The sequence below is a fragment of the Talpa europaea genome (assembly GCF_964194135.1).
Source record: "Talpa europaea genome assembly, chromosome: 6".
Taxonomy (NCBI): Eukaryota; Metazoa; Chordata; class Mammalia; order Eulipotyphla; family Talpidae; genus Talpa; species Talpa europaea.
Window position 1 is genome coordinate 13,863,174 of NC_140072.1, and position 23,277 is coordinate 13,886,450.

Consider the following 23,277-nt stretch of genomic DNA (forward strand, 5'->3'; position numbering starts at 1 on the left):
CTGCGGATAGTTTTATAGTGCTGAGACTTAACCCCTTGTACCACAAGGGAGACCCCTTAGTTTGAAAAATTCTTAAAGCAGTATTTCTGATGATTGATAACCAGAAAAACTTTTTAGCGGGAGAGAGGTATTTTAATTTTGATAATACTTTAGAAAGAAGATGCTCTTTAAATCCAAGATATTTTCTTGTCCTAAAGAAGTGTGTACCCTTTTTTTGTTGTAGTTTTTAAAGTAATATATGCTCATTATGGAAAGTACAAAGTATATGAAAAAAATTAGAATCACATATGTATAATTCCCTAACCAGACACCACTGTTATTAACATTTGATATATTTTTTTAAAGATTTATTTTACTTATGCATCCAGGAACTGTGGTATAGGCCAGAGGTTGGGGAGGGGTGAGAGGATTCACCAGAGACAGAGTGGGGAGCAGAACAGGTGAATCTACTGAAAAACACTGCTGAAGGGAACAGCGGGCAAGACAGGAGAGGTCTGCTGTGCCATGTGGGTTATCTCCCTGGCCAGGGATTGAATATGTGCTGCAGTGGCTGCCGATTGTTTCATTGTGCTGAGACTTAACCCCTTGCACCACCAGGGAGGCCTGATATATTTTCTTCTTAAGTAATAAAATCCCAGTCATCTCTCTTGTCACCATGAGACCTTATTTATAAAATCTTTTCAAGAAAAAAACTGTCTTTCTGGAGTACTGAGTTATACTTTCATTGAAGAACTAATTTACCTCTGGGTAACTTACTGCTATTTAGCTGAGGGAAATTGTATTATTCTACAGATTTTTTTCCTATCTGCCGCACTTGTTTTATAGACACAACTTCCTACCTGTTATCACAATTCACTCTGGGAATAAAATCCAAAAGGAAGAGTGGCAGTAATGTTTGATTTTGTCTTAACCCTGATGGAAACAGATTTGGTTTTCCTCCAGAGTACAGAAATTTTCGGTTGCTGGCCAAAATGGTGAAATAAGATATGCAAAAGCATAAATGTCATAAAAAGTCTTTTTATGGTTTCTTCTCAGAGACTTTGAAGAAACATGAGATCAGTTATTTATAGATTGGAACATTTTAGACTTAATGAACAAAACATTTTTGTGTCAGGGTAACTTCATCTACAGGAAACTTAATTAGGACTGGAGCCCTCTGTCTCTTTTCTATGCTAGATTTAAGTGAGGGAGGTAACTCATCCTCAGCACTGCACATAATGCATAATGCACATAAGTTAGTGTCCTTTGCTTTTGAGTATTTGTTTCCTTTTGCTTTTGCTTTTGAGTATTTGTTTCCTAATTTTTATTCTAGCATATAACACCACTGGATATTTATCTGTGGATTTGCAAAAAAAATGCCCGTTACCTTTTTTCTAGAAGTTTACAATATGATGTTAGAATATTGAACTTGGCATTGTTTCATAAGAACCAAGTGTACAAACATGTTTAGGAGATCTGAGGAGGAATCCATCACTGTGGATCTAGAACTAGGTTTCTTAACTCTAAAATGTTAACATTTTAGACTAGATAATTCTTTGTTATGGGGTACTGGGCTGTGTGTTCTAGAATTTTTTTTAAAGATTTATTTATGCATGCATCCAAGAGCTGGGGTGCAGGCCAGAGGTGTGGGGGGGTGAAAGGATTCACCAGAGACAGAGTGGGGAGCAGAACAGGCAGACTGACTGGAATACACTGCTGAGAGGAGCAGCAGGCGAGACAGGAGAGGTCTGCTGCGCCATGTGGGTAACTCCCTGGCCGGGGATCGAACTCGTGCTGCGGTGGCTGCTGATCGATTCATAGGTTGTGTCTTAATCCCCTGTGCACCAGGGAGGCCCGTGTTTTAGAATATTTAGCATTATCTCTACCCACTAGATACCAATAACAGCATACCCCCTCTCCCCCATATGCATTTGGAACAACTAAAAACATTTCCACATATTGCTGAATATCTCCAGGAGGGTGGGGCTAAATCATCCCCAGTTGAGAACCACTGATCTAGAGCAATATAAAAGATTTTGGAACAGGAAAATAACGTTTTAAATAAAAGTGGGGAAGGAATATTTTGCCTAACTCTGGACACTTCTGACAATACCAAGTCAGTCAAAGCACTTGATCCCTGTTCCTTTTTGTTTGCTTCTGTCTTTCTCAAGGTATTTGTTGTAACTTTTTTAAAAAAAGATTTTTTTTTATTTATTTATGCATACAAGAGTTGGGGTGTAGATCACAGGTGCAGGGGTTGAGGAGTCACCAAAGACAGAGTGGGGAGCAGAACAGGCGGATTGACTGAAATATACTGCTGAGGGGAGCAGCGGGCAAGACAGGAGAGGTCTGCTGCACCATGTGGGTCAGCTTCCCTGGCCAGGAATCAAACTGGTGCTGCAGTGGCTGAGGATAGCTTCATAGTGCCTTGTCTTAACCCCTTGTGCTACCAGGGAGGCCCCTATTGTAACTTTTTTGAACTCAGGTATATACTAGATTGAGGATGGACATCATGTAGCAACTTTTTATACCCATACAGTATTCAGCTTAGAGCCTTATAAATAATAGTTGCTTAATATGTGTGAGGTTTGAATTGAACCTAGAAGTAAAGGGATTAGTTAGGCTCTTAAACTGCTTGATGGTTGTCCAAAGGATAGAGTGATCATGATGATCAGGTAGGATTTAGACTAATTAATTCATAAATTTCAATGTGAGATTTATTTTTTTAAAGATTTATTTATGCATACAAGAGCTGGGGTACAGGCCAGAGGTGCAGGGGGTGAGAAGATTCACCAGAGACAGAGTGGGGAGCAGAACAGGCGAATTAACTGAAATACACTGTTGAGGGGATCAGCAGGTGAGACAGAAGAGGTCTGCTGCACCGTGCGGGTCACCTCCCTGGCTGGGGATTGAACTCGGGCTTCAGTAGCTGTGGATAGCTTCACAGTGCTGATGCTTAACCCCTTGCGCCACCCAGGAGGTCCTCTAAGTGAGATTTAAACTGGGAAAATAAGTACATAGCATTGTGCATAGTGCTAGAGAAGAGATTTTGTCCCTTCTTACGTTTTGGGCCCTCAGATCTTCTGAACTTGAATAGAATAGCGTGGAAGAGCCCAGGCTTTGGAATCAACTAGACATGTTTTTAATTCTCACCCTGTTACTTTATAGCTCTGAAGATTTGGATGAATTACTCAACCTTTTTTCAAAGTTCCATTTTCTCATCTAGAAATTTATTTTTGTTGGCATTCACTGTATTATGGTTATTTATGTATATAGATATGTGTTTGTGTGTATATGTATTGCATACTTCTTAATACTTACAAAAATACTATGAAGTAGGCACCACATGTCCCATTGTATAGATGAAGTGAAGTTCAGAATGGCTACTATAACTTCATGCTCACTCAGCAATTGAATGTGAGAGCCAGAGTTCAAACCTCAAAATCCGTACTATTTACTTTGTTCTCTTGACTCTGTATGACTAGTTTCAATTGCTTTTCATTTCATTGTTCTAATTGAGCTTTTTTTCCTTTACAGGGACATGCCATGATAGTGGAAGCTTATCCAAAATAAGAGCAAGAAGGAGGTGACCTGGAATTTGTGTGCAACACTCACAGTAGGCAATGCCATTTCAATGCATTACTGAATGACATCTATAGTTCCCAGCTCCTCTTAGGAAAACAAACTTTGTGGCCTTCTGTAAAATACTTTGCAATTAAACCTTGCCAGTATGTGAGCTTTCCAGTAATCACGGCTTACTGCTCCTTCAGGGATTTCTTAGTCACCAGAGTCTCATCAGTAACACATTTAAGCAATTCTTTTTTTTGTCTCTTCCTTAAGGACTAAATGAATGGTTACAATTTAGAAAAAGAGATTAGCTGAGATTTGGAATCATTTTTGTAATGTTTGCACATTTATACCCATTCTTATTTGTGACCTAAAGATAAAGTGTCTTCTATAAAATGCAAACCAATGTGCCTAATTAACTTAATTATGGAAAGATAATTCAAAGTCTAAACTTCACTGAGAATTTACAGTAAATGTTTAGATACATAAACACCATAATGGTTAACCCCAATAAAGTAGAGATGAGAGAACTGTTGGCTTTATTATTATATTATATTATATTATATTATATTATATTAATTTATTTATTTATTTAAGATTTATTTATTTATTTATATAAGCACTGGGTACAGTCAGAAGCGCAGGAGGGTGAGAGAATTCACCAGAGCCAGAGGGGAGAGCAGAGCAGGCAGATTGACGAAGTACTCTGCCGAGGGGAGCAGCGGCGGCAGGAGAGGTCTGCGCGCCATGTGGGACCCTCGCTGGTGGCCGGGGATCGAATGGGCGCTGCAGAGGCTGCGGGAAGCTTTGCAACCCAGTGCTCAACTGCTGCTCCACCAGGGAGGCCCTGGCTTTATTATTTTATTATCGGGAAAGACTGGTTCTTTCAGCTGGGGGGCAGATTTTGCCTTTGATAACTTAATTGTAATTTCTAACTATTTTAGCCAACTGTGAGCCTGCTAAGAACATAATCCAATAGAAACCAAAATGTAAAATGCTCATTAATCAAGAAAAAACAAATTAAAATCACAATGAGATTTTATATCTGTCAGACTTGCAAGATGAACAAGACTGAGAATCCCAAGTGTTGGTGAGGGGAGAAACTTTTGTACAGTGCTGGTGAGAATGCCAATAGGTGCAACCACTTTGGAAAACCATCTGGCATCATCTTTATATTTGAATATGACTCAATGTCCACAGCCCGGCCTGCTCTTTGCTATATTTCCTGAAATATGCACCCGATTACCAGAAAACATGTGTAGGTATGTTCATGGTAACATTACTCTCAAACTGCAAAATACTGTAAATAATGATTACTCATCTACAGGAAAGCTTCAAAATCAGGGAAAACTAAGTACATTTCTAGGATATCTGCATATCAGGTAAAAATAATTCCTAAAATTTAGAATCAAGGGAATACTCTTACAGCAGAATTCCAAACACTCCGTGTAGATATTCCATGCTCTAGGAGGCTCTAGGAGCCTCCCTCTCCTGCCTTGAGTGGGGGCTAAACTTAGTGACCCAACTCCAGGAAATAGAGTAAGACAAGGAAAAATAAGGAAATGATATAATGGAGAGAAACAGCAAACACTAGCTTGAGCAAATGACTGAATTTAACATCGTTAGTGCTCTCACGTGGATATCATACCTCCTCGTGTGCTGTCGTCAAAGGAGTGCTTCACCTGTAACCCAGTCTAGTCGTGAAAAAACATCAGATAAGTCCAAATTGAAAGATACTCTATAAAATACTTGACTAATGCTCAAGTTGCTAAGGTTAGGAAAAATTAGAGGATACTGAGAAATGGTCACAAACCACAGGAGGCTAAGGAGACATGACAACCTAATGTAATGTGCTGTCCTGGAATAGATTCTGAAACAGAAAAAGGGCTGTTGAAAAACTGACAAAATCTGAATAAAGCATGGAATTTAGTTAGTAGCTTTAAAAAGCCCAGAAATAAACTCTCACGTATGTGGTCAAATGATTTTCTGCAAGGATGCCAAGACCACTAAATGTGGAAAGGACAAATAATGTCGGGAGAGTTGCATACTCACATGCACAAGAATGAAGTTGGACCCTTGCCTTACATCAAATTCAAAAAACTAACTCAAAATGAATAAAAAACTTAAACATAAGAGCTAAAATTACAACACTCTTAGAAGTAAGTGGGGAAAGCTGCATGATACTGGATTTGGCTACAGCTCAAAAACTGAAAGAAAAAAAAATCCCAATTTTAAAATGAGCAAAAAATTCATTAAAAATAATTTTTTAAAGAAAAAACAAAAACCAAATTCCTACCATCATCCATTGTTTACTGAATACCCCCTCCTTTTTAAGATTGATTTTTTTTATGTACACAAGAACTGGGGTACAGACTGGAGGTGTGAGTGGGTGAGAGGATTCACCAGAGACATAGTAGACAGCAGAACAGGTGAATCTACTGAAATAAACTGCTGAGGGGAGCAGCGAGGGAGACAGGAGAGGTCTGCTGCACCATGTGGGTCACCTCCCTGGCCAGGGGTCAAACTGTGCTGCAATGATTGCTGATAGCTTTGTAGTGCTAAGACTTAACCCCTTGCACCGCCGGGAAGGCCCCTTCCTGGATACCCTTGCTCCCACCTCCACCCTCATCAGCTTTGGTAACCTCATTTCGGTTTTCAGTGTCCGCTAGTTTAATTTTTTTTCTCCATTTACCTGTTTAGTTCCCTTATATTGCACGTACAGGTGAAATCATCCACTGTTTGTCATTATCCTTCTAATTTTCATAATCCCCTTGAATTCCTTCTGTTTTCCTACAAATGACAAGGTTTTATATTTACTTATAACCAATAATACTGCATGGTGTGTATATACACCACGTCTTTATTCAGTCATTTTATCAGTGGGCACTTCGGTTGCTTCCATATCTTAGCTGTTATGAATAATGGTGAGATAAATATCATCATGCATATAAGTCTTTGAGCTGATGATTTCATATTCTTTGGATAGATATCCAGAAGTGGGATGCTTCTGAATCATATGGCAGTTTTAGTTTTAGTTTTTTTGAGAAAGGTCCATACTGCTTTCCAAAATGGCTGGCACCAATATACATTCCCACTAACAGTATATGAGTGTTCATCTTTTTCACATTCTGGCTAACACTGTCTTTTTGATGTAAGTTATTCTCACAGGTGTGAAATGATGCATCATTGTGGTTTTGATTTGCATTTCCTTATAAAGTGATGATGAACATTTTCTCATATGTCTTTTCACCATCTGAATGTCCTCTGGAAAAGTGTCTATTTGTATCTTCTGCCTATTTTTTAATTGGGTTGTTTTATTGTTAAATTGGATGAGTTCTATAAAGAACTCATATATACCTTGGATATTAATCCCTTATTGGGTATGTGGTGTGCAGATCTCTTCTCCCATTCAGTGGTTACCTTTTTAGTCTGCTAATTCTTTTGCTGTGCAAAATATTTTTGATTTGATGTAGTTCCAATTGTTTATTTTTGCTTTCATTTCCCTTGCCATCTTTAGGGTACAGTCACCTGTGTTTTTCTTTTGTGTATTTTATGGATTCAGGTCTTTAATCCATTTTGAATTTAATTTTGTGAATGGAGTTAGAGAATGATTGAGCTCCGTTCTTTTATCTGTAGCTGTCAAGTTTTCCCCAACATCATTTGTTAAAGAAATGGGCAAAGAATTTAAACATGAAAATTTAAACATGAAAAACTGTTCCACATTATTGTTAGGGAAATGCAAATCAAGACTGCAGTATGATATTACTTCCTACCCATTGAGATGGCTACTATCATTACCCATGATTACTGAAAAGTTTCTTTAGCTAATGAAATAGTCTGGTAATTTCCTGGTTTTGTACTTTCGGTTCAACAGAAATATTTCAAAGTGCTGCATGACCACTTGATTCAGAGTCTAGGTTTATCTAGAATTAATTCCTTTGCCAAATTCAGGAGTTTCACGCTTGCTATTGGCAAAAGGTAAAGCAAATGGGTCCATAAAAAATGTTGTGACATCGGAGCATTTTCTTGTAGAAGTTCAATCTTATGACAGAGTCAGCAGGAATTGGATTCCAAGGAGGTTTACAGTATCTCCTGCTATACCAGCCATTTCTGGGTGAAAATGCTGGTTTGTTTTTTTTAAAGACTTATTTATTTATGCATGTAAGAGCTAGGGTACAGACCAGAGGTGGGGGGAGGGGTGAGAGGATTCACCAGAGACAGAGTGGGAAACAGAACAAGCGGACTGACTGAAATACACTGTTGAGGGGAGCAGCGGGTGAGTCAGGAGAGGTCTGCTGTGCTATGTGGGCAGCTCCCTGGCCGGGGATTGAACTCGCGCTGCAGTGGCTGCTGATAGCTTTATAGGTTGCGTCTTAACCCCTTGCGCCACCATGGAGGCCTCGGTACCTCTTTTTTTGAGGCTGTAAACATACTGGAATGAACGTCCTTTGAACATCTAACTGTTCACTTATTTCTTTAAGCCTTCTTTTTATAAATGGAGTTTCTACTAAATCTTATTTTCTCATATTTACCTCCAGAGCCTTCTTTTTCAGTCCTTTTTTTTTTTTTTAAATGGTAAGAGACAAGTGAACAAAATCTTAATGTCATTTCATTTACCAAATCTGAAGTGTGTTTTTACCAGCAGAGCATACATTGAGTATGTGCAATCATTTAAGAAAATGAGCACATACGTTTTTATAAAAGCAGATTCAGAAAAAGAATCTCTGCTGCTTCTAAAGTGAAAGAGTATTATTTGAATTTGTAATCAGAAAAGTCTTTCATGTAGCCATGTGTCACTTCACAATGTCTCAGTCAGTGATGGACTGCACATATGTTGGAGGTCCCCAATAGGCTGTCTCTTCTGGTCTAGGCGTGTAGTCTGGACCATCTAGGTTTGGGTAATTATACGCTGTGACACTGGCACAGTGACAAAATTGCTCACTGATATGCTTCTCAGAACTTACCTCTTGTTAAGTGATGCATAACTGTAATTTTAAAAATTAAGACTGTAAATATTAATAAAGTGAAATAGAGACATCGCTATGTTGCTGGGCGAGCCAGCAAGGCAAAGCTTTCACCATTTCAGCATTACCTGCCTCCCATGGAGGCTGGGACCAATACAAGCCGTAGAATGATGCAACTGTCCTGATGAGTTCATGTCTTCTATTTGAAAGAATGATTGCATCCATGCAGAGAAATACTCAAGCAGTCTTATAGGCAATTAAGATATTTACATAGATCGTTAGCAAAAGAATAGTGTTTGTAAGAAAAATGTTTTTATAGCATGTGATAGCATATCCAATTTTATTTAAACCAAAAACTTTCCCTTCCATTTTATAAACATACCCATGAATTTTGTAATTAAGACTTTTTTTGGAGTGTTTTTATTTATCTAGTTTAATTTTTTTTTTCAGAATCCTGTCATGCTATTGTAGGCTCCATGAGTTAATTCTGCTAGTTGTCTTGATGTCCTCTAAAAGCTTTTCTTTAATCTTCCTGCTCTCAATCGAGATTAAGCCAGATCCTGTCACTTTTAAAGGTCAGTATTTGCCATATTTTCTCCTTAATTCTTGCTGAGTCTGTGGTACCTTTCTATATGAAAATTTATAGTACATTCTTACAAATGTGCTCATGTCGCATTTGCGTTTGTCTACGAAGCATACATTTTATATTGATATTGTTAAAGGATAAGGAAGGACATAGTGTCACCTGTTCCTGAACTTTGAAAAGAAACAAACCACATTCTGCCCTTCATCTCTTGTATTCGGAAGATCAGCGTTGCTGTCAGTTAGGTCATCCTTTCTTCATGGCTATAGGGAAGAAATAATCAGAAGTCACTGGATAGTTAAAATCATTTTTAGCAAATATATCTGTAACACAAACTGTTGATTAGTCAAAACTGGTTCAGTCAGTTTTACTTGCAGTTATTTTGAACTTTGATTTTTTTTGGTACAGAAAAAGCAGATTTACTCATTAGGTAGCTTTGGCTAGTTTTCCACACTATTCTTGCTTGGATAATTTAGGGGAGCAGAAAGAGAAATGTGGATGACTAAAGGAGGCATAAACCTGTTTTTCCTGAGTGCTGAACTCTGGGAGCAGGGAAGGTTTAGAGCTCTGGCATGGGGCCAGGCCCCAGCCTGGTGGATTCAAGGACACACCCTCAACTCCCTTAAGGGAACATGGGTGAGTCTGGGGCTCATTCAAAGCTTCTGCCTTCCTGTGAAAGAGCTCATCACTCTCCCCACCCCCCATCACTCTGCAGGCTATCCTCCCCTCTGAACACCAAGCCACCAATGGCAATTCCTGCAAAGCCAGGGCTTTTCAGAATAATTAAAAATATGGCAGCGCAAAAAGGAATTTTTAGAATGAACTGGGTCAAGGGTTGTTGTTGGTAAAAGTTCCTCCAGCTTTTTGGCAATGCAGTAGGAGATGCTAGCCATCTACCCTCTGAGGCCTCACCTTCTCGAGCCCATAGAAATGGCGACTCTGGGAAAGTCTGTTTTCCACCCCTTGGGCTGGAAAGGCATATGAGGAGGAACCCTCTGTCAAGAGCTCTGCCAGGAAGCCCTTTGCTACAATTCCTCTCACTCCACGCTGTTCACTTCATGCCCAAGAAAGTGCCATTCTCACCTGGCATCTTCATTTCTTCCTTCGCTGTGTTCTGGAATGTAGGTTTCATTAGTAGCCTAGAAGAGGGCAAGCCCAGGAGCAGGTGATTATTATTAGTCAACCCTCCTATGATGAGGTGGTTTCCATTTTTGTATTCTCGCCTGCCCTCCTGCTGGGCGGCAGTTATCCTAGGAACTTTGCTCTCAGTGACAGTGACTCCCACCTGTAGCCATCCTACCTCTTCCCTTCAAATAGTAACTGGAGGCAGATTTCTAGGTGGGGTAACCACAGTCAAGAGGGTCACCAGGAATCCCATTGTAATGAGGAACCCAGAGAGACCTGCTCTGACTGGGCTGCTTTTTCCATGGCTGGCAAGCTTGAACCAGAAACATGCTCTTTCTAAAGTACACTCCAAGCCTCTTCTCAGCTTGCAGCTGTGCCCAGCTCCTCCAGAGAAGGCCATAGGATATGTACTTCTGACCTGCTCTTGAGAACAGGTTTGAAGCCAGCAACTCACCCGCGAGATGGTGGAGTTGGGGGGCTCGGTGCAACAGAAGCGTTTGAGTAAAGCCTCTTGTACCTGCAGGAGAAGTAAATGCCCCAGGTATGCCATCACAGTGCCAGCCTTTGCACTGCGAGTCAGACAGGGGTTCTTTGGGCAGACTCACCTTCTTATCCATGAGGCAACCAAAAAGTAAGATGAAGACACCCTGCAAAGAATGATGTGGAGAGACCTTGTCAAGGAAGAAGAAATCCACCAAAAGCAACTCGCTCCCTCCTCTTCCCCTGCTGTCCTCTTGTCAGATTCATGTCCTGAGGCTTTCCATCTCGGCTTTTCTTACTTAAGCACCATTTGGTGCAAAGGATCCTTTTTTAGGTGCCTTTTTTTTTTTTTTTAAATATGCGTTATGGTTAAAAGGGAACACAAAAGGATTAGCTACTGACAACTGCCTGACTTCTCTGGCAAATCCAGGTATTTTACAGATAAGAAAAACAAGACTCAGGTCTGTTCAAAATTGTACAACTAATTAGTGGAGAAACTGGGATCCATACCTAAGCCTTCTCAAATTCCCGAACCTGAGTTCCTTCTGCTTCACCATGATGCCTCCTTGAAAAGGGGCTGACAGTGACTTAAGCCATTTAAAGGGGAGAAAGCGTGATCACCACCTGATCACCCACCCACCTGGAAAGTGTTGAGAACGGTGAAGATGTACTGAGGGACTAGGGAGGCTTCTTCCAGCAGAGTGGCCAGGCCCAGTCCCCAGGTGAGGCCGAAGATGGGTGTGAGAATGAGCAGGGCTTTGACCACTCCCACAAGGGCTTGGCGTGTCTCCACCTGGGGCCCCTCCGACAGCGAAGGTCTCAGCAACTTCAGTATAGCCATGGTGAGTACCAGCCCGTTCACACCCACAATGGCCAGCACTGGCCCCGCGAAGGTGTAGAGTGCCCCACCCTTCCCATTCAACCAGCAGGCCCCCTCCCTCAGGTACTGCCCTTGGGGCAGGTAGAGGCCCAGGGTGACACCTGCAAACCCCATTGGGCACAGGTAGCCAAGGACCACCATCAGGGAGAGTGCCCGGTGCTTGGACAGTTGATGGAAGACAAACAGCAGCTGGTGGGCCAACATCAGGGCCTGGGCCAACATCCAGAAAAAAGTAGCCAGGTAGAGAAAGTGAGTGAGGAAGGCAACAGCCAGGCAGAGTGGGCTTTGGGGCATGGGAGGAAGCAGTGAGGCTCCTAGGAAGCAGGTGTCTGCAGCCAGCAGGGAAAGCGCCACGTGGAGCAGGGCTGTGTGACGTAAATAGGCAACCTTGTTCCGTACCACGACTCTCCACACCAGCCTGTACACGGCCAGGCACACAAGCAGTGCCAAAATGGAGGCCCCCAAGCCCACCTCACTCAGTAGCTTCAGGGTACGGTTTTCTGGAACAGTGTGTCGGGACATGAGGATGGAGAAGGCAGTGAGGTGCCTGCAGATGCACTGGGCAGTGGGGCTGACACCAGCTTCCTGCCCCTGGCACCCTTCATCAGACCAGCCCCCCTCACCCTGGAAGAGAGTGTGATCCCAGAAGACACAGTGGGCGATGCCATCTCTGCCCCCAAAGTCCATGATAACCTCTCCCTGGTGAAAGGTCTGGCCACCTGCCGTGATGGAAATGGAGAGGACCAGGCCAGGTGTGGCATAGAGAGAGCCCCCCAGCCCTTGTCCATAGTTGGAGGGCAGCAGGTGGTCCAGTTTTCGTAGCACCAAGCTAGTAATGCTGACATTGGTTCCATTATGGCCCAGCGGGGCCAGGGAGTGCCTGGGGATCCGAACCTGCAGTGGGGGCTGAGTGGAGAAGGTGATTCTGTAGTCACCAGGAAATGTGGGTCCGAGGAGCTGAGTCTCTAGCTGCACGTTTGGCAAACTGAGGGAGAAGGGGTGATCCTGTGGGTCCAGGCTGCGTGCCAGGGTCTCTGTGGCCAGCAGGAGATTTGAGCTTGCCGAAGGCTTCTGGGCCTGGGCTGGGGTCCACAGAGAGCTGGTGTCCATGTCCAGGACCTGGTCTGTGGTTGTCAGGAAAACCTGTATACCCAACAGAGATGAACCCTGCCTCCAGGACCCCGCAGCACTAAGCCAAGGGCACTGGGAACTTTAGACCCCAAATCCACCCTGGTCCAGTGCAAGACTTAAGGTTGGGGAGAAAACAGGTGTGTGAAGAGACTTTCAAGATGGGAAGAACCAGAGCTGTTCACCCCCTACTAGGGCATCTTCAAGTATGTGATCTCATTCAGCCTCTCACCTGACAACCTTCCCTCCCCTCCATTCCTTGGGGCCACCAAGGAATCCCTTGACCCCTGCAGCTCTGCAAAACTAGTGCCCAGTGGTAGAGGGCACTGTGTCCTGAAGGAATGGCCACAGGCGTGTCTGATACATATTCCCGGACACAAAGGACAAGTGTCATTGCCACAGGCTAGTCTGGCTGCAGCTTATATGTCACCGACCCATGTCTATACTCAGGTAGTTTAGGTGAGTCCAGCAAAGCCACGTATATTTGAGCATCTCCATGCCATTGTCTTGGGGCTAGAGGGGTGGGGGAGGGAGGATTCACGTTACAGCCACACATCTGCAGGTGCACCACTGCCTCTGCGCCTCTTCCTGCCTCCCCCAACCTCATGTGTCTTCCCTTTTTCACAATCCGTGGCCTCGGAGACTGCTGTCCAGGAGGAGAAGTGGACTAGGGGAGCCGACACTTGGCCTCCAGAGAGGTCTGCCGTCTGACAGCTTGTGGTGATGTCAGAGGGACAGCAGTGCCCAGAGGTAGAAGAACTTCCGGCCCCCCATAACTCAGCTGACTCCTGCTGTGGCTCAGAGCACTTACCTCCAGAGCACTGTGGTTAAGCTGCGTTCTCGTGTCTGTCACCACCTTGGCCAGGGATTTCATGGTGCCCAGCAGTACCAATAAGTCAGAGGGTGAGCTCACCACCACCACGTGCTCTAGCAGCTCTGCCAGGATCGGTGGCACCTCCTCAGCAGGCTTGCCCTGGCCTCCCCGTAGCAGCTGGGACAGACAAGACAGCAAGAAGGGGTTGGAGGGAGAGTCCTCTTGAGAGACTCTCCTCTTGCCCAGCTCCTCCCTCCCGATGACAGCACCATCATGGAAGGAACCGATCCAATACTGTTGGGGCAGACATTTGATGGACTAAGGGTTGAGAATAGCACCTTCCCCACCATGCAGGTGCTTTTAAGTCCCCCACATCTACTTCCTCACCTTGCTGGCACCCAGTTTAGGGAAGCTGAATAACCTGCAGGCTGGGCCTCGAGTGCAGAGTGAGGAAAGGGTAGACAGGTCACGAGGATGAGGGTGTGGGCAGCAGGGTCAGAAGCTTTACCCAGGCTCTTTGAAGCAATTCCAGGAGGCCTGTGTCTGTGCAGCTGTTCTGGATGGGCCCCCAAACCCCATCAGGCCCACAAGGCCTCTTCACCATCCCTGTCCTGTCCACAGGACACGGTGCCTGAGCCACATGGCCGGCTTTGGTGACATTCCAGGCAACAACTGAGGAGTCCTCGGGGCAGGTGATATCGCCATCTGAGGAATGATTTCAGGGAAGGCTCAGCCACTGCAGTTGAGCCCGAGCCCTTGGGCAGACCTACACAGACTGTAGTCTGGCCCTGTGGCCCAGCGCAGGGAACGGTCCAGGTGGACAGGTGAGGTTGACCGCGGGGCATGAAACCCCACATACCCTGAATGATGGTGACAGAGACGGGGACCCTGAGAGTGGTGAGTCCCGGGCTCTGCAGGACACAGAAGTACGTGGTGTCAGCTGCAGGGCAGCGCTGAAGAGCCAGCACCAGGCATTGGGAGGCCGACGTGTTGACTAAGGAGGCTGAGGGTGAGGGAGGGAAGGGAACAGTCACTGTGGCAGAAACAGACCTAGAACCCAGCAGGCCCAGAGATGCCCTTCCAGTCTTTCTAGCAATTTCAGAAGTGGCTGAAGCAATGGGGAAGAGCCGAGCGGTATGCGGGCATCAAATTACTGAGGGCAAAGCTTGGTCTCTGATGAAGGGGACCCTAGGGACCTCTAGTTCCAGGACTTGAAGCCACAGGTTCCTCCTTTATAAATGAGGAATCAAATTAACCCCACAGCGTGTTGGTGAGAGTTCATTGAGATTGTGTGGATGGAAGCATTTTGCAAAAAGCGATCTACACCCCAGTAGCTTTTGTTGTACCGATAGAATTGGAGCTGCTCTGGGGGGCCGAGGACAGGACTGGACTTGGACCTGAAACTCCGGGTTGAATTGCAGCCTCTGCTTCCTGGAGCGGGAGAGCCAGCTGCCTGGGGAGACTCGCTGCTCCGGCTCCCTCTCCCCTGCCCCGTACTCCTTGTCCGCAGGCCACTTGCCCTACCTTGGCTGCCCTCGGCGGGGCTCCAGGAAGCCGTGTATTCCTGGTGTGTCCTGGGGATGCAGCAGCTCAGCTGGAAGCCGGGGGAGGTGGCGCAGGAGATAGAGAGCTGGTCTGGAAGCTGAGTCACTTCAGTTGCCTGCAGGGGCAACTTCACCATCTGGTACAGCTCCCACCTGAATCCCTGGGCCTCAAAGCAGCACATGTACTTGCCTGCAGATACACACCTGCTGCACCGCCTGGCTCTGTGCCAGCAAGCTCTGCTGCTCCCCAGGCCACACCCCAGGTCAGCAGTCTCCAGCCTCTGCTGACCACCCAGGGCTTCACCCCAGCCGGGAGGAGCCCTGCCCCCAAACGATTTCCAGGAGGGAGAAGAGATGAGGGGAAGGGGCTCCTGGCCCTTTTTATTAGCCTGTAGCCATGAGCCTCCAGTGTGACCGCCTGTCCTTCCAGGGCACGGCCCGCCTTCCCCTTTTCCTGCCACCTCAACGTCTTGAGAAACTCGCATCCGAGCTCAGCTGACGCAGACCGCCTTTCCAGCATTTTCCCTCAGGCTTCACGTCAGCGAGCCTCAGCCTTATTCCTCAGCGGGAATGAGTGGAAGGGGAAAGAAAAGAGGAAAAAAGAAAGGACGCTGCAGGGAGCAAGGACGGGGTCGAGGGCAGTGGAGAAAAAAGAGAGGGAAGAGAAGGGCGCGGGAGCAGGAGGGAGGGCTAGGCTGGCTACCTGCCCACTTCTGGGAGATGCTGGAGATGCTGAGGACAGCCTGGCGCTGGCTGGAGGTCAGAGACACGCGTGTGCCCTGCTGCAGGGGGATGGGCCTGGGGCTCCCTGGGCGCCACAGGAGCCAGCTCAGGTTGGTGGTCTGGTGGTTTGCAAGGAGGGTCAGGTTCAGTGTGTGACCAGGCGTCTGCAGCCAGGAGTTCAGACTCAGGGTCCCGGGCACTGTGGGGAGGCAGAAGACAGGGGACCCCTGGACCAGGGCCTTGTGGTTCTCAATGCGGCTAAGCCCGCACTCCTCACTTCTCCCCGCCTGGCACCTTTTCTTTTGTCTTGTTCCTGGGAGAGTGTAACCCCTGCAGTCTGGTCAGGAAGACCCCCTCTGTCATCGGGAACCCAACAGGGCCGTTTTGGTCTGATTTCCCCTTCCCCAGGAGAGAATTGTCTCTCCTTGTCCGTGTGTCTCTGGAGCTGTGTCGCTCATCAGTCTGACTACTCAAGTCCCAAGTTCAGGGCCTGTGCTGGCTGGCACCCCAGGGAGCTGCTGGGCACGTGCCTGCTGGCACAAGCACAGGGGTCAGAGAGGAGAGGACCACAGAGAGGGTTTCTTTCACTTGGGGTCATAGGCTTCCAAGTTCCCAGCCCTCCTCACCAGGTGGCAGCAGCTGGCAGTAGCCGGCTTCAGTAGGGCGGAAGATGAGACAGTCGCAAGGCTGGTGTTTGTGGGGCTGTTCGCAGGGCGGGTGTTGGGAGCAGACACTGACATTCCACTGGTACCCAGAGAGGCAGGCACAATGGCGGGATTCCTGGAGGACACGACACTCTGTGACGGGGGAGGGGAATGAGAAGTAAGGGGGCTGTCTGAGAAAGCCAGTGTCAGTCACACGCACCCTCCAGGGCTGGCCCTTCACTAGGGTTCATAGTCACTGAGGTCCCAGTGCTGGACAAGGGTGTAGGGGTGGAGGTAGAGAAATCCCAGGCCCTCTGCAAAGGCTGGAAGCTGGAGGCGGGGGCAGGAAAGGAAGGTGGGGTTTGGTGGGGAGGTGGGGCAGGAGCTGCCTCCAGGGAGCAGAGGCAGGGACTCCAGCCAGACTGTTTGGGAAGCCCATGTTTGCTTCTGCTGAGCCCTCTTCCCACACAAGAAGTGGCGCAGAGACGGGGAGGCCAGTAGAATGTCTCCCCTACCTGTCGTGAGGCTGAGGCCAGTGAGAGATATTGGTGGGGAGGAAGCTGAGGCAGGGGGCAGATTCAGGGTCCTGGAGAGCTCCTTCCTCCAGGTCTCATTTGACAAGCCCAGCAGAGCATAGACTGAGAGCAGCACTGAGTCTACAGGAGCAGAGGATGCAGCTGGAGAGGAGAGGCAGCAAGGCCATGGGTCCTACACCTTTTGCCTCCCACACTTGGCTGGTCACTGCCAGACAGCCTATGAGTCCCACTTCCCATAGGTCACCTGGCCCAGATAGGACTCGGGAAGGTCTTAAGGCCTCATCGCATCACCCTAAGGTGCATTCAGATGCACTGTTTCATGTCACCGCCCCCCACCCAACACCCTCTACTTTATAGAGGACATCCTCTAAGAGGACTGACTTCCCAAGGCCTCCTCGAAGCTGGTGAATGTGGGACCTGCCTGACCAGACTTGCCAGATCCAGTCCTCCCTGTTTGCCTAGTACACCCTTGTTGTGCCTCTTCTAGTCCTTTCTTTCTGCCTTCTCCCGCTCCTCCTTCCACTCCTCCTGCCCATCCACTCACCACCTGCTCCATTCTCTTGGTCCAGTTGCTGCCCAGTTTCCCCTCCAGTCTGACCCTGTCCCTGGAACAGAGCACAGAGGAGAGGCTGCTGAGCAGAGGTTGACCCCAAGTTTCTCCTGGGATACCCTCTTCACTGTGGTTCCAGGGCTAGCTTGGCTCATTGGGCAGGACTCCTCTTGGAAGTGCCTCCTTTTGCCTGAAGTCAAGTGGGCACATCAGAAGAGGAAATCAAGCTTCTGATTCCCTCTTCTGTCAGAAAGGTGTCAGGAAGCAGCCCCAGAGGCCCCACCAGGGCCTGCTCATTCGACCTGAACCCAGGAACCAAACACACCTGGAGAGTCAACATGCTTTGCTTAATTCCTTCCTGAATTTACCTGACCCTGATTTCTAGGGTAATTGAAATAGCTGGATCTGGAGCTCCAAAGGGAGAGGCGGCCATAGCTGCCTGAGACTTGGGGACCTCTAATTCCATCATGGGAATTGCCCCCCCCCCCAGTAAACTATTTCCTCACCAACTCCTTTTCCTCTCAAGCTTGCAGGTACATTTGGATATGGATCTAAAAACAGCTACTGACATAGATAAGGTTGTAGCTAGAGATAAAGATACCCAGTGGGAGAAACAGAGCAGAAAGTACTCATCTAGACTCTGCTTCCTTTCCTCCAGTCTCTCCGGTCCTCTGCGCCACTGGTCCCCAAATCTGGGAAAGTTTTCTTTGCATTTTTAAATTGCCAGCTTGACTGTAAGAGCCCTCATCCAAAGTTCGGCAGGCATCATTGGAATTCACAGGACCCAAGGAAAGAAACAAAAGCTCTCCCCATACCTTGGAAGACTGAACTCTGAGGCTTAAATAAGGTGAACCTATAAAAAATCATCTGTTTTTTATACATTATTTGCTCTTCCTCCAGCCCTTTGCCTCCATACCTCACTCCTCTCATACCTAGGCCCCTAACTTCCCCTCTACAGACCTTCCCTGGGCCTTCCAGGAACCCAGTCTTACTTACAGGTTGGGATGCTTCGGCAGGCGGTGACCCCACCAAGGGGAGAGTCATGGCCAGGAGTAGCACTGGGGCAGCCCCTGAACAGACCATGGCTCAGTGAAGCAGTCCTCAGGAGCCTTCCTGCTGCTGCGTGATGCAAATTTCCTCTGAGAATCCTGGCAGTGCAGTGCACAGGGGTGGGGGGTAGAGTGGCAGGGAGCCAGGACTGAATTTATAGAGGAAGTGCTACAGCCCATGACCAAGTCAAATGGGCATGCAGGTCACTCTGGGTTCCTGGTAGGAATTGGCTGTTTTCCTACTTTTCTACATTTTTCAATTCTATATTCTATAATTGATACTGAGCCATGGGCGTGCTGCTTGGTGCACATTAGGTCAGTATTATGACATTGACATTTTTTAGAAGATTTATTTATTTTTGCATACAAGAACTGGGATACAGACCAGAGGTACGGGGTGGGGGTGAGAGGATTCAGAGACAGAGTGGGGAGCAGAACAGGCAGATCTACTGAAATGCACTGCTGAGGGGAGCAGTGGGTGAGACAGGAGAGGTCTGCTGTACCATGTGGATCAGCTCCCTGGCTGGGGATTGAACTTGTGCTGCAATAGCTGCAGATAGCTTCATAGTGCTGAGCCTTAACCCCTTGCACCACCAGGGAGGCCCCTGACATTGACATTTTGAAAGAAGGAATGGTTTATCTGCAAAATAACTGGCAGAAGACGAGTTAAAATTCAAATTTGCCTTTCCAACAGGCACGTGAAAAAAAATGCTGATCATTACTTATTACCAGGGAAATAGAAATCAAAACCACAATGAGACACCACCTCACACCTATGAGAATGGTCTGTGTCAAAAACACCAGAAACAACAAGTGTTGGAGAAAAGGTGGGGAAAAGGGAACCAAACTATACTGTTGGTGGGAATGTAGGCTGGTCTGGCCTATACTGGACCATCTCCATACTCGAAAACAGTATGGAGGTTTCTAACAATATTATTGCTATTTGATCCAGCATTCCTTCTAAGGATCTATCTGAAGCATGCAAAAACATTAATTTGAAGGGATGCTCTGACTTATGTTCACTGCAGCATTATCTACTAGCCAAGTTACAGAAACAGCTTATGGGCCCAACAACAGATGAGTGAATTAAGATGTGGTATATTTACACAATGGAATACTACTCAACTATAAAAAATGACCAAAATCTTGCCATTTGTGGTAATGTGGATGAAATTGGAGGGAATTAGGGTGAGAGACATAAGTCAGAAGTAGAAAGACAAATAACAGATGATTTTACTCATATGTGAAACATAAAGAAACAAAGGAACTGACAAAACTGAACCAAAACAAACTCTAGGAATTCAACTATAGAATTGAGGTGAAGCGGGGGGTGGGGGGGTCCATGGATTATGGTGAAGGATTATGGGTGCTCTGGTGGTGGACATGGTGTGGTCAGATAACTCTGAAGAGGTGTGAACCCATACTCCCAAATCAGATTCAGTGTTGTAAAACAGCACAGTGTTTTTACTTCAATTAAAAAAAAAAAAATAACCTCTCCCCCAGCCCTAAAATCTGCCTTCCAGCCCAAGAAAGGAAACAGGTTTATATCAATTTGGGGGGAGTAGGGTCCTTTTCCTGGTGCAGATATCATCCGGGTGATTTCCTTTGCTGTCCTTTTGCTTCCATGTTTGTTGTCTCTTGGTTCCCAAAGTGTAGTTTAAGGTTCATTTCTTCCGTGCACGCGGGATGCATGCTCACAGTGGGCATCACATCCTGCTGCTTCTGTAAAAGCTGTGAAAACAAGCTCAACAGATTGTTAACCACACCCAACTGTTTCTGCTGATGGCAGATCAGCCGTTTCACAATGGAAAAAATACTAATAAAAAAATCAAATCTTAAAGTCTCAACTTCTTTCTTAAAGACCAACTGGGTTTAGAGTCTGTCAGTGTTTGCCTCGGTGTCACCAGTTGTCAGGAAGCACCCACTGACTGAATCAGGTGAGGGTGAGGTTCAGACAAACAGGTACGTATTGCTGCCACCTATCCGCTCCCAAGTCCAAGGTGAAACAAGGCTATTGGCCTTTGTCTGTCTATATACATAATGATACTCTGAAACCAATACTTTTTACTCCTGCTGGCAGCTTTGCTGAGCTTCCAGGTTGCACCATGGAACTTCCTTTCCCATTCCTTTGTGCTTTGATCCTAACAGGCCATGTCAGCAGGTCTTTGATAACAAAGGTTTGTGATCCCTGACTTCTCTTATCTGTATCCAAACAGGTATTCTGAAAACTTCCTTTACTCTGGAAACCACTAATAGGTTACTAAACAGTAAAGGTGGCTTAGACCTTTATCCCATGAGTCTTAATTTTTTTTTCTCTTTCCAATTGACATGGCATTAAGTCACTAGAAATAGGAAATGATTGCTAGAATGAGAAAGGACCTTTGTTGAGACATCATCAACTTCAACTCTCACTTTACAGAAAAGGAGAAGGAACCAAGAAGGGAAACTGATTCGCGAAAGATCACACAATCAGTGGGTGCCGGAGCCAAAGCTTACAGCTAGCTTGTCTGACTTTGAACCAGGAACTTAGGGAGAGGGTAATAAGATATGTCAATTTAAATATAGGATAGTAGCATCTTCTGGCTACAAGAATGACTTCAAAATAATATAGTATAGAAATTGGCTCCACAAAGAAGGTGGTTCTTCAGACATCTCAGCTTCTTTTCCTAAGGAGAAGAGGAGGTGAATATAATATAAAAAAGAGGTGGTTACGGAAAGAGCTGAACTCGACATTCACATACAAAAGAATAAACTTGGACCCCTGCTTCAAACTACATATACAAATAGAATTTTATACTATTAGTGTAAGGGATATGCAACATGATACAAAGCATCAAGAAGAAGAAAACAAATTCCAAAAGTTAAAAAATATATATAAAAAATAAAACACAAAGCACCAAGAAGGACATTTAAACTTGTTTTTTCCTGGGAAAATCTTTTGAAGGAATATAATGATCAATGAGTGTGGAGAGGTAGACATGAGTCAGATTGCACAGGGCCATGAAAACCACAATTAAGAGCTGGGAACCACTCATTAGTTAATCTGTGGAGATGTTCCATTCGAGTAGTATAACTCCAATGTAGTAAATCCAAGTATATTTTCAATGCTATTGGAATACCTAAAATTTAAAGGCACTCTTATAGGGAATCCATTCACTCATTTGTTTGTTCGTTCGTTCATTTATTCATTCATTCATCTAGTCGCTAATGAATATTAAACACCATTGCCAGATACTATGCCAGGTCCTAGAGATTCAGTGGTAGTGTGGGCTGAAGGTATCTTGGTGCATTTGCCAAGATAAGATTTGGGCACAGAGATCGTGACAGCTGTTACGGAATGTAGTATCTCTGTTAGTTGCTAACAAGCATTACAGATGGAGGGGATCTGATAGAGCAGTGTGCAGAGAGGAGGGGAAAATGCATAACTGTTTATTCAGTTTGAAACCTTGATGGGGGCCTTCAAGGTGGCGCAAAAGGTTAAGACACAGCACTATGAAGCTATCCGCAGCCACTGCAGCACAAGTTCGATCCCCGGCCAGGGAGCTACCCACATGGTGCAAACCTCTCCTGTCTCGCCTGCTGCTCCCCTCAGCAGTGTATTTTGGTTCATCGGCCTGTTCTGTTCCCCACTCTGTCTCTGGTGAATCCTTTCACCGCCCACCCCCGCCACACACAAACACCTCTGGCCCTTACCCCAGTTCTTCTATGCATAAATAAATAAATACTTTAAAAAAAATTGTGTCCCACCCATAATCATGGGTTTACTATGGAAGTAGACAGTTTGCACATGATTAAGAAAAATTATTCTGGATTATCTGGGTGGGCCCAGTGTAGCCACAGGGCTCTTATAAAAGAGAGACAGCAATGTGAATGAAAAAAAGGAGATCTACAATAGAAGCAGAGCTTAGAGTGATGTGCTTTGAAGATGGAGGAAGAAGCCATGGTCCAAGGAGTGCAGGACCACTGGAAGCTGGAAAAGACAAAGACATGCATTTCCCCCTGGAATCTCTAGAAGAAACCTCACCTTGCTAACATCTTGATTTTCACCCTGTAGGATTCATTTCAGACTTCTGACCCGCAGAAGTGTAAGGTGCCACGTTTGTTTTATTTAGGTCACTAAATTTACAATAATTTTTAAATAGCAGCTATACGAAACAAACTATGCAGTGACAAAAAAAAAATTGGTCATTGTATTTTTCAGTTCTAAAATTTCTCAAAGAAAATGTCTATTTCTTCACTAAGATTTTTTATCTTTTTGTTCATTTCAAGAGTGTTCCTGTTTATGACACTTTTGTAATAGTTGCTTTGGTGTATTTTTCTGCTAATTCAACACCCGAGTCACTGGTGTCTGTTGATAGTTTTTCCCAGGCAACTTGAGTTTTCCTGGTTCTTCATTGGCAAGTGGTTTTGGATTTTATCCTGGATATTTGAGTATGATGAGACTATTTTATTTAAATCCTATGGAGAATGTTGGTAATTTTGTTGCATCTGTTGCAATTGACCCGGTTTGGTTTGGTTCAGGACCCAACTTCTGACCAGCCTAATGTGGATTGTGTTTTTAGCTCTTCCTTCTTTGCAGTGCTATTTAATTTACTGCATATTGTGCCACCCAGTGGCCAGTCTGGGACCTGGGTGATGATCTATCCTTTAATACAGTTCTCAAAGTCTGTGGTATAATGTTTAGGATCAGATCCACCCATTTGTAACTGTC

The 23,277-nt window shown here is 45.5% G+C and overlaps 2 protein-coding genes across 2 annotated transcripts in view; one reads left to right on the forward strand and one right to left on the reverse strand.

Annotated features, from left to right (window-relative positions):
- HADHB (hydroxyacyl-CoA dehydrogenase trifunctional multienzyme complex subunit beta) overlaps window positions 1-3,552 on the forward strand; it is a gene marked incomplete at both ends in the record, with an annotated part of 29,806 nt that extends 26,254 nt beyond the window's left edge. The window contains one exon of the mRNA XM_084235816.1: window positions 3,517-3,552. Within this exon, the coding sequence (XP_084091942.1) occupies window positions 3,517-3,552 (36 nt within the window). The remainder of the gene's footprint in view (window positions 1-3,516) is intronic.
- A 5,782-nt stretch (window positions 3,553-9,334) lies between these two features.
- On the reverse strand, window positions 9,335-18,600 carry ADGRF3 (adhesion G protein-coupled receptor F3; the record flags this gene model as incomplete). Its single annotated transcript, XM_084236014.1, has 14 exons — window positions 9,335-9,356; window positions 10,177-10,232; window positions 10,673-10,735; window positions 10,824-10,865; window positions 11,339-12,721; window positions 13,518-13,697; window positions 14,029-14,225; window positions 14,380-14,523; window positions 15,045-15,254; window positions 15,768-15,986; window positions 16,414-16,584; window positions 16,947-17,108; window positions 17,512-17,572; window positions 18,514-18,600. 14 exons carry the CDS (start codon window positions 18,598-18,600, stop codon window positions 9,335-9,337), a joined length of 2,997 nt encoding a protein of 998 aa, XP_084092140.1.
- Window positions 18,601-23,277: the final 4,677 nt, after the last annotated feature.